The sequence below is a fragment of the Galeopterus variegatus genome, unplaced genomic scaffold, assembly GCF_000696425.1.
Source record: "Galeopterus variegatus unplaced genomic scaffold, G_variegatus-3.0.2 Scaffold1950, whole genome shotgun sequence".
Taxonomy (NCBI): domain Eukaryota; kingdom Metazoa; phylum Chordata; class Mammalia; order Dermoptera; family Cynocephalidae; genus Galeopterus; species Galeopterus variegatus.
The window spans coordinates 325,142-337,171 of record NW_007728061.1 but is presented as its reverse complement, the minus strand read 5'-3'; the positions used below and the strand labels follow the sequence as shown (position 1 = coordinate 337,171).

General features: G+C 37.9%; 1 protein-coding gene across 1 annotated transcript; it reads left to right on the top strand.

The window, feature by feature from the left end:
* Window positions 1–649: 649 nt before the first annotated feature.
* KIAA1551 (KIAA1551 ortholog) lies at window positions 650–11,711 on the top strand. The gene is made up of 4 exons (XM_008579734.1): window positions 650–2,961; window positions 3,073–5,853; window positions 7,776–7,859; window positions 10,973–11,711. The coding sequence occupies exons 1-4, from the start codon at window positions 687–689 to the stop codon at window positions 11,131–11,133; spliced, it is 5,301 nt and encodes a 1,766-aa protein (XP_008577956.1). The 5' UTR covers window positions 650–686; the 3' UTR covers window positions 11,134–11,711.
* The last annotated feature ends 319 nt before the right edge of the window (window positions 11,712–12,030 follow it).

Sequence of the window (12,030 nt, the reverse complement as noted above, 5' to 3'; positions counted from 1 at the left end):
GAAAATTCCAAGGGTATTAAGAGCTTTGTGTCAGAAATAAGGGACAAAAACTAAATATATTTCTTAGTATACTGCAGGTGGTATACCCATAAAGTTGAATGCTATGCAAGCAATGAGGTAGATGTGTATATGTATAGTGAAAAAAGTCTAGATATAACAAAAACAGGCAAATTGTAGACAGTGTGTTTGGTAGAATTCCATTTGTTTTAAAAGATGTTTTATTTACGAATTAATGTTTGTTTATGCCTAGAAGTTTTCTGAGAAGTTAAGGTTATCATTGCGTACCCCTGAGGAGTTAGCTTTTTTTTTTTTTTTTCTGACAGTGAGTTTGGATTACTTAGAATAAAGAGCTTGTTAAAATAAATAAAAACAAAGTGATTGCCACTTAAATGTAACAAACAGAATGTTGCCATATTGTGTAGAATGAATGCCTGTTAAACACTCCAGAAACTGTATTGGTATTTGCCTATTTATTGTTGCATCCTGCATTGCTAGTTCCCTTCCCAAATTAGAGATGAGGCTTGTCTAATCTGAAGTTTCAGTAATTATGACATAGTCAGCTACTAATTTTCTTAGAAATTCTATCCAGGCAGAACAGCATTTTAATAAAAGATCTTTATTTCTTACAGATTCCTGATGTTCAAAACAACTGACTTTTAATACACTGCTATTATATCAAATCAACAATGAATTGGAATGCAAAACCAGAGAGTACTACATTACCACCACAGTATCCTACAAGCCAGTCATCTTTTTTGCATTTGTCTTTAATGAACCAACTTACCACAACATCTCAAAATTCTTTCAGCTATCCTGGAAGTAACCAAGAAGCATGCATGTATCCCGGTAATTCAAATCCAGTTTCACAGCCACTGCAGAATATAAAAAATTATAAAACTCCTCCACAAATCCCTGTTTCTGATATGCATAATGGGACATTTGTGGCCTCACAGACTTCTGTAGAAAGAATAACGTATGCAAATGTTAAAGGACCCAAACAACTAAACCACAATTTGCAAATGTCTTCAGGAGTTACACAAAGTATGCGGTTGAACCCACCAATGAGGAATTCTATGCTTTCTCATACAGAGACAACAGTATCTCATCAGACTGACTTTGGAACTAATATATCCAATACACATGAACTACAGAGTCAGCTTGTAACATCAGATACCTATTCTATGCAAGTACAAATGATCCCTTCTAATTCTCTAAGAGTTCCCGTAACTTATCAAGGAAATCAGGGACTTAATCAGTCTCTATCAGAGCAACAGGTTGACTGGGCACAACACTATACATCGAATGGACTGACTCATCCAAATTACAGACCACTTCCAAAGCCATACTGTTATACACAACAAAGCTTTTTGCAAGATGCTACTATTCAGAAACAAAATCTTATGCCATCTACATCATCACAAGTTAAAAATAGTCAGCTTCCAAATTCTGCACTGAGTTTACAGCCAAAGCAGTTTGCAGCTGTACCGTCACATCAGTATGCTACTCAAACTGACAAAAGACTTCCGCCACCACTGCCTCCTCTTCCTCCTCCTCCTCCTTATGACTGTAGGTATAGAAGACATCCTTTGCAGAGCACTCAGCATGTTACAAAACATTTGTCTATGGAAGTTCCTCAGAGTCAAGAAATGCACTCATCTGAGATAAGGAAAGACTTTTGTAGAGGCTTTCAACAGCAGTGGCAAAACCCTAATGAAAATGTCAGCACAATTGGAAATTTCTGTAACTTGAAGGTAAATACCAGTTTCAATCAGCCTTTAAATGAACCAGTTAGATCTTCTGTGGATGGTGTTCAGGCTCTTGCTCAAAATAATCTAGAGAAAAGAATGGATTTTTGCAGTCCAACTTCAAATCAAGAACTGGACACAGGTGTCACAAAAGAAAAGTTAGTAAGGGATTTTAAAACATTAATAGAAATGAAAAAGAAGTTTTCAGAGCTTGCAAGGAAAATTAAAATTAATAAAAAACTTTTAATGGCAGCAGGTTGTAGTAAAATAATGAATACCTCTTACAGTGAACCAGCTCAGAATTCTGATTTGTCTCTGAAACAAACTGCCAAAATTGTGTCTGGACCACAGGTACCCCCAGTAACTCCAGAGGGTCAGCCACCAACAGTAATGAAATCTGCAGAAGAAACAAATAAAACACACACTATGTTGAATTCCAGCATTCAGGAAATCAATTGCAGAAAATTCAACCAAGTCAATCCTGTTTTACTTAATTCAGTTTGTTCAGAAAAGTTGCCAGTGCGTGATCAGTTTAATGATTTGAAAGTTCTGACTTCTTTAAAGACATCAGTTGTTCAAGATACCCAGGCAACATTGGATAAAACCCAGCTTTCATCAGAAAATTTTGTCCATGTTGAACAAAATCTGCCAGCAATTTGTGAAACAATTTCTATTCCCCAGTCTGCATCAATTGAAGAATGTGTTTCAAAATTTTTAAATAAAAGTCTACTTCGCAGTTTGCTTACACAGACAGACAAAACTCATAAGAAATTATTAAAAGATGCTAGTCAAACTATTCAGGATTCTAAACCAAACAGTTGTGAAATGAATCCGAATACCCAAATCACTGGTAACCAATTGAAATCGAAAAACGTGGAAACTCCACGTTCTTCTAATGCAAATACCAAGATTTCAGACAACTCTTGCCTTGAGCATAAATCCTCAACGAAAGAAATGTCTGCTAAAAGTGACAGTCTCTGTTCCATGGAATTGCTAGCAACATGTCTTTCACTGTGGAAAAAGCAACCTTCGGAAACTACAGAAGAAAAACAGTGTAATGAATCGCGAACAAATGGAATGGCCGTTGGAATTTCAAAGCCCGTGGAAGTCTATGTTAAAAGTCCTTGTTCAGTTGTGGGAAATTCTCAGAATAAAATGGTTAGCCCTTCACAAAAACCAACTTTGTCAATGGTAGTGCAGAATTGTGAGTCTTCAGGTGTTAATATAACAAAGGGAACAGAACTTCAGGTTGCTGTAGTGTCGCCCTTAGTTCTTTCAGATGTCAAAACATTGTCTGTAATGGTAGTGCAGAATTGTGAGTCTTCAGGTGTTAATATAACAAAGGGGACAGAACTTCAGGTTGCTGTAGTGTCGCCCTTAGTTCTTTCAGATGTCAAAACATTGTCTGTCAAAGGAGTAACACCTGAAGCTTTACGTGAAACAGTGTATCCAATTATTAAAGAAGGCAGTGTTTGTAGTTTACAAAATCAGTTGGCAGAAGATACAACTGCTACTTTGAAAGTTGATGATAATGGGTCAGTAGCAAGTACTACAACATCAAAGGTTTTCCCACTGATTCAGAAGGAAAAGCAGAATGCATCAGCTAATGGTAATTCAGAAGGCACATCTCTTAGCAGTAAAGGGCAGCATAACGTATCAGAACCAGATAAGTACTTTCCTGTGAGTGATCAGGCCACCTCTCAGTCTAGGGACAGTATTATTATGAGTGATGGTATGTTACAGATCGACAATATTTGTTCTCTTGTTGAAGGTGATACATCTTATAATTCCCAAATAGCAAAGATCTTCAACTCTCTCCCTTTGAAAAAGGTGGAGCCACAGATAATTTGTCCACCCAATCAGCAAGTAATTAGTAGTAGACAACAAACAGAACAATTAGATAACGTTACTGAAAATAAAGACTTTGGTTTGGAAAAAGATAAATTTGTACAGTGCACAGATGTTTCACATAAAATAATGGATGAATCAAAGACACAGCAGCCTCCAGAATCATCGTCTTTTAAATGTATTGAAACAAATAGAGGAATTCTAAAGGAGAGCAATTTGGAGCACACCACTGAAAAAGAAAGCACTGCTAATGATACGTGTTGTTCATCAGCTGCTATTCAGCAGGATATTTACCCTCAGGAAACTGATGTGTGTGACAATTACACTGCCCAAGATCCTACAAGTAATGAGATTCAAAATGATAAGACATCCGTCTTTTACCTACATGACCAGCTGTCGGAACTCTTAAAAGAGTTTCCCTATGGTATTGAAGCTGTGAACATGCGTGAAGATGCTGTGGGCCAACAGATGGCAGCCCAAATCTCAGCAGATGAAACTGGTGATAAAAGCGGTTGTGACTCCAAAGAGTCAACAGACCAAATACAAATCACAATATTAAGCTCAGAGCAAATGAAAGAATTGTTTCCTGAACAGGACAATCAGTCCTGTGATGTAGACAAATTGGCAGGACCTCAGAAAGAAAATTCTGTCACAGAATTAGAGAACCAGTGTGACCCACAAGCGCCTCCAGAAGGAGAAGGTTGTAATTCTGTAGTACTGGACTCAGATAAAGATGATGTTGTTTATTGCTGTGCATTGGGTTGGCTCACTAAGGTTTATGAAAGTGTACCCCAGTGTCAATGTAATTCCATCAAGAAATCTACTTTAGAGGAAGAGAAGGGGAAAGATCAGTGTTATCCTTTGGAGACTAATAGTTGTACACAAAGAGAAAGAGCCTCTGACAGAGGTGTCCCTATTGTTGAATGTGACAGTCTTCCAAATAATCCAAAGACTCCTCCGACTCTTCCAGATGGGAAAAATCATTTTCATGAAATTCAGGACAACAATATAAAAGATACACCCAAAACAAAGGATAATAGCTCACTAAGGATGGAACAAGAATTAACTGATCAGGTTTCTTCTAAATGTGATAAAAAAGTAGATTCTTTGCAAGGCCATAAAGGAAAAAAACTGAAATTTCATGAGGTAACCTTTCACCCCAGTAATAAAACTGCAGCATTTTATAAACAAGCTCCTCAAGAAAGCTTGCAGAAGAGACACATAGCACAAAACTCACGTCCACTAAAAGCAAAGACGGTTTTTCTGACGAATAAAGATTCGTATAAGAAGAATGGTTCTTTGGTACAGTCAGTATCACCTGAAAAAAAATTGAAATTCAAAGCGGATGGCTCCAAACAAAAACATTTGGAAAAAAGGAAGTTAGACCAAGGGAGCATACTAGATATGGAGATAAAGAAGAAGAAATATGAGAAACAAGAGCAGAATAAAAATGCAGATGGTACGCATAAATTTTGTAATTCTTTGTCAAACCCAAGTGAAAGAACCAGAGTTAGAGAAAAGACACTATCAAATACTAAGTCCTTGGACTTGAAGGAGAGTTCATCTAAATTTAATAGAACTCTAACTGTGAAGGAGTACTTACAAAGGCAGAAGCATAAAGAAGCGATGGGTAATAAAGAATTTAAGAAAATCCTTGTGAAAAAGGTACCATGTGATTCTGAATATAAGAGGTCCAGCAAACTTTCTGTGCAACTAGGGAATTGTGGGAAATCAAATGAGAGACAGAGTAGTGGTATACAGACCTCTAAGGAATCATTAAACAGTTTCACAAGCCATGGTAAAAACTTCAAAATCCATCGTTCTGAGGAATCTAGAACGTACATTTCAAGGAATATTCAAGGAAAAGTTGGTGGAAGGCAGCCTGACAAAATGTGTATTGATAAAAGCAAATTAGGCAAAAAATTAACCAGTATGAATAATGAAGTTGAATTCAACCAAGTGCCTTCCCAAGCAAAGGATCAAAAGAAATCCTATCTGAACAGAGTTGCATTTAAATGCACTGAACGTGAAAGCATTTGTCTCACCAAATTAGAAAATTCACCCAGGAGGCTTAATGAAGATAAAGAAAAGAGACAGGAGCGTAAATCTAAGAACATTTTACCTGTGAAAGATACCACTGAAGAACAAAGCATGCTGGAGTTTAAATTATGTCCAGATGCCCTGTTGAAGAACACAAACTCTGCTGAAGAACTGAAGGACCTAAAGCCTCATCCTAGGAAGGAACGAGCCCCTGTGCAAGGTCCAGTATGATTTCCTTGATCATGTCCATGACATTGTAAAGAGCTGTAGATTGAGATGTGGGCTAAACCCTCATGCTATCCAGGAGGCTGGGAAAGACTTTAATGTGTTACACCATTACCTAGTATTTGTTTTTCCTCAGTAAATCAATATTTCATTGGGCAATACTTGTTTTACATTTATTGCCATCTTATTGTAAATTGTAGTAAGTTAGTAATGACAAGAGCTGTATAAAATCTTAAGGTTTACCGAATACAAATACTTTATTAGTACCAAGAAAACTGTATTGTGAAAAACACTCCACATTCCCTGTGGTAAGTTACAAAAGTGTCAAGTATAGTTGTGCATTGCTTAATGATGGGAGTGCTTTCTGAGAAATGTGTGATTCATTTTTGTGTGAACATCTGAGTATACTCACACAGACTAGAGGGACTAGGCCACTGCACACCTAGGCTGTGTGGTGTAGCTATTATAATCTTATTGGACCACCATCATATATGTGGTCTGTTGATGACCAAAACGTTATGTGGCGCATGACTGTATGTTATGCTTAGAGCTTGGTTTTGTTCATTGTTCTTTGGACTTGTCATTTTTTTTTTTTTTTTTTTTTTTGTCCTTTTTGAGACCGGCTGCACCGCGCTCAGCCAGTGAGTGCTGTGAGCGCACCGGTCATCCCTATATAGGATCCGAACCTGCGGCGGGAGTGCTGCTGTGCTCCCAGCGCCACACTCTACCGAATGCGCCATGGGCTCAGCCCTGGACTTGTCATTTTAAAGCCCTGTGAGTTTAAAATTTTGTTCTAAATATTAGGAAATAACGTAGGGATTAGGAGTGCAATATTTTTGTTCATATGTCATCTTTGAGACAGTTAATGACCAAGTTATTACTAAAGTTAAAGTGGTAATGTGTCTGCCCTATTCCCATAATGGAAGGACTGTGGAAGCAGTCTTGTCCTGTTAAATTGTGTCTCTAAAGCCAGAATGACAACAATGAGGATTAGGTAGCGTAATGACAGACTTCTCAATGTAGTGCTGGGAGGAAGGAGAAAATAGATAACTAATTGTTTTTGGTAGTAAGGGAAAATTTAGGGGTTGTGGAGTTTTTTTGTTTTTTGTTTTTTTTCCTTTTTATCTTTTTTCGTGACCGGCAACGGATCGCAACCCTCAGTGTCGCGCCCGTACCGGACCGGGACCGGCTACGGGATCGCAACCCTCGGTGCTGCACCCGCACCTTGCTCAGCCAGCGAGCGGCCAGTCTGTATGTGGGATCCGAACCCTCGGCGGGAGTGCCGCCACACTCCAAAGCAGCGCACTGTAGCAGTGCGCCACCGGGCCGGCCCTAGATGTTATATATAGAACATTGTGCTGAGACACTCAGATTGGAAAACTAAATAAAGTATGAATGGAAATTGTCCTTGCTCTGCTTTTCCAACTATATCTGTTTGGTATGTAAAGATATAGCATAAAAACAGTACATTTTCTTGGAAAGTGATAGGGATATATGATTAAATACAGCACAAAATTCATTTTGCAAAAACTTGGTGATTTCAGTAGGAACTTTACTTAGAATCTGAGGCATGGGTGTAACCAGGAGCATTAGAAGTAAGTGGGGGCAATGTGAGTGACGTTCTATGTTATGTGCCCTTAAATATCGAGAGATGTGTTGGTGTTCAGCCCCAGTTGGGGACACATAATTACGTAGTAAGGATAAACTTTAAAAGCAACTCATTTTTTTTCAATAATGAGATATTCAAGCACTTCAAAAAGAGAAATCATTTTTCTAGACCCTTTTTTAGGGTTATGTTATATATGGACATGTCCAGTGCCTTTCAAAATCTGTTTTAGGCCTATATTATTTTCCTTTGTTATAGGACTAAAAGAGATGAATACCAATATCTAGAGATCTGAAAATGAGTATTTATAGTTTCAGGAATTAAGAGTACAAAAGAAGACTGGTTAAAATGGACAAAAGCAAAGAAAAGGATGCGTGAAGCCAGCCAAGAAATAGGTAAGGTCATCATCTATTTAAATTATTTTGCTTACCTGCCAATCTTTTATGTAAATTGCATTACAATAGGATACTATTATAAAGTACGATTTTATCCACATTCTTCAGTCATTTGACGTTTGTGTTTATTAATGGTAGGAGGACATTCTCTGTCATGCTGTGGACTGGCAAGCTGTGATCTATTTCCCTTGAACAAGAAAATAATCCTTATCACAGGGAGTTATATAAGGGGTTCACATATTTTTTCCTTTGTAGGACTAGATAGTAAATATCTTAGGTTTTCCAGGTCATAGGGTCTTTGTCCTGACCACTCAACTCTGACATTGTATCAAAAAAAATGGTTGTAGATAATATGTTAATGACTGGGTGTTGGCAGTGTTATAATTAAACTTAATATACCAAAATATGCAGCAGGCTGGACTTTGCCTGGACACCTTAGTTTGCCAACCCCTCAGTTAGATGATTCGAGTGTTAATTTGTTTAATCCTTAAAACAAGGTAGGCAAGGACATTCCCATTTACAGAGGAGACGTTATATCAATTGACTTAATGTTACGTTGCTAGTAACTGAATAGGACTTGAACCCAGTCTTCTCTCTTCAGAGATTATTATGTGTGGTATTTAAGGTATAGTCGGCCCTCCATATTCACAGGTTTCATATCCATGATTCAACCGAGGATTGAAATATTCAGAAAAAAAAAATTTAACAGTGCAACAATAAAAAAATACAAATTTTTGAAATACAGTATAACAACTATTTGTGTAGCGTTTACATTGTATTGGGTATTATAAGTAATTTGGAGATGATTTAAAGTATGATTTAAAGGATGTACATGTAGAAAAAGGCTAAGTTTTTTTTTTTTGTCTTTTTTCCGTGTCCGGCAACGGATCGCAACCCTCAGTGTTGCCCCCGTACCGGACCGGGGACCGGCAACGGGATCGCAAGCCTCGGTGTTGCCCCCGCGCCTCGCTCAGCCAGTGAGCGGGAACCGGTCTGTATGTGGGATCCGAACCCTCGGGCGGGAGCGCCGCCGCGCTTCCCAAGCGGTGCACTGTCCAGTGCGCCACCGGGCCGGCCCGAAAAAGGCTAAGTTTAATCAAAGAAGAAATGCACTCTTAATCAGAACAGGAAAACGACCTAAAAAGGGGAAAATAAGAGCACTGAGAATAGAAATAATTTCTCTCAGGTTGGAATACAGACAGCCAGAAATGAGAAAGATTGAAATGGGTGTGGAGATTGGGACAAGAACGACCCTTGGAAACAGGAGAGAGAAACATCTCACAGACAAAGTGAGAGGCATATATTTGGAATCCAAAGCTAAAAATATTCAAAAGACAACTATATACAGATGGATCAAAGAGGCTCATAGATAAGCAGGAGCTTGACCCTTGGAAACAGGAGAGAGAAACATCTCAAAGACAAAGTGAGAGGCATATATTTGGAATCCAAAGCTGAAAATATTCAAAAGACAACTATATACAGATGGATCAAAGAGGCTCATAGATAAGCAGGAGCTAAGTGACAGTCACAAAGAGAGCCACAAGCTGGATGAACAATACACAGTGAGTGTGGGACAGAAATACTCAAAATCATGATGAAAAAGAAACAGTGACAAGGGCATAAATACAGTAAGGTCTGAAGCAGGGTGAGACAAGCCAAGAAACAAGCCTTGCAGCTTTGTCAGAGTATGGTGAGACTCAGATAGATGAAAACTGATTTCTTACAAGAGAAGCAGCTCAGATGGTGCCACCTGGGCATTCAGAGGCCTACTGGGTGGGGGGCAAGTGGAATAGGCTGTGAAGAACATATCTCTGGGGAAGAGTGAAACATACACCTTTACCTGAGATGAGGAGGCCAGAGAACAGTGGACCAGCCATAAAGTGAGAAAAACAAATGTCATGAGCTCCCAAACAGTTATAAAGAAACATTTAAGACAAATGTACATCTAAATTTGGTGGCATAGGTTGAAGTGTACATGTAGGAAGTGGTGAAATCATCAGTTTAGGAAAGGGAAAGATATGAAGAGGATATGACAGAATCCCAGGGGAAGCAACTTAGAGACCCACCTTGGGCATCAGCATTACCAGTCCTGAAAGAAAGCAAACAAGGAAGCAGAAGAATTTGAAACAGATATGAGGAATTAAGAGGACAGAATACTTGATTTACCTAGGCAGCTAGAGCAAGAATGAAAAGTACAGACGGTCCCTGGCTTACGACGGTTCCACTTATGACTGGTGCGAAAGTGATCCGCATCGGTAGCTACCATACTTGGAGTATCCACACAACCTGTTTTTCACTTTCAATACAGTATTCAATAAATTACATGAGATATTCAACACTTAGTTATTAAACAGACTTTGTGTTAGATGATTTTGCCCAAGTGTAGGCTCATGTAAGTGTTCTGGGCATGTTTCAGGTAAGCTGGGCTAAGCTATGAGGTTGGGTAGGTCAGGTGTATTAAATGCATTTTTTGACTTACAATATTTTTAACTTCCACTGGGTTTATTGAGATGCAGCCCCGTTGTAAGTTGAGCATCTGTACAGGTATTCTGATTAGAGGAAGGAGGCTCCTGAGGTCAAGAGGCACACCTAGAAACACACAGAAGTAGGGAAAGCGAGGCCCGTCAAAAGAAAGGATAAGTGAGGCTAATGCCATGCTGAAATGGTCTAAAGAAACAGAAAAGTAAAGACATGTTTTAAAACATCGAATGCTCAGCAAGACCAGAATATTACAACTTCTTTTCATTCACTGTTTGGGACTGGCTCATACTTGTGTTCTTTGTATTGCTAGTTTATAGATAGGTCATGTTCATATTCAAGTTTGAAAATGATAGGAGGTTTTATTGAGCAAGGGTGAAGGTAGAAGAGAACAGCTCTGGGCAGTGAAGATGGGGGTGAGAGTAGAAAACAGCCACCAAAGAAAAGGTGAGATGTCACATGCATATAATTTATAATTCTGTAGGTAAAGAGCCATGGTATGTCAAACTTTCGCTTAACTCCTTGCTCTAATTTTTTATCCAACAGATAAATACATATTTTCTCTCAGTTTTGATTGATTATATATTGGTCATACCTAACATTAAGAGTAATAAGTAAAATTTTTGTTTCCTTAGATAACAATGGCAGTTCAAGACTCTGCAAGAGAAGCTTCAGTGCAGATGGATTTGAGACATTACAAAACCAAGTAAAAGATTCAAAAGCAATGTTTCAAACCTACAAACAGATGTACCTGGAGAAGAGAAGCAGAAGCCTTGGTAGCAGTCCTGTAATGTAATTAGAAGCGGTGGTTCTGTAATTGCCACCTCGAAATTTCTGTTGTTTTCTTTTCAGAATATTTTGCTGGAAATACTCAGAATTGCTGCAGTAAAGATTCCTTGGTCAGAGTTTGGTTACCACTTAGATTATGTATTTCATTGAAATTGCTTAATTAAAATGGCCTGGAAACTTTGTGGGTAAGAAGACATAATAAGATGGTGTTTGTCAGGGAGACCATAAGGTATTTGAATTTCTACTTTGTGGAACCAAGTTTACCATTAGTTAAAAAGGAATGCTTCTAACGAATCTAAATTTGAAATGCTAACTATCCATCCTGAGGGAGGATGGTTTCTCAATTAAGGATTTGTTTATTTAACTTGGACTCTATATTTTTGTTTCTAAGCTACATTAGCAAATCTTATTTTTCAGAAATGTCCACTGTCAATGTCAAAGTATATTCTTAAGTATTTTATACCTAATTGCAAACTTTTTTTTAGAAGTTTTGTTTTATACTTGTTAAACCAACACAATTTTTCAGTAATGTTTTGACATTACTTTTCATACTTGAAATAAACATTTATTTTTTAAAAAACTACATTTGAAATCTTCATGGTTCGATTTCTTTTTGGTTTCCTATCCTCACAACAGGGCACACTTTGAAAAGGCATTTTTAAAGTGGAAATATCAGTTATGATGTTAGAGTAAGTATTTTCAGATTACATTCATATGAGAGGACAAAAATTTCACTAGGTTGTAGGAGATTGCAGAAGGCAGGCTATAGCCATTTAAATGTTCCTAGATTTTAGGGCCGGCCCGGTTTTTAAGGTGGAAATATCAGTTACGATGTTAGAGTAAGTATTTTCAGATTACATTCATATGAGAGGACAAAAATTTCACTAGGTTATAGGAGATTGCA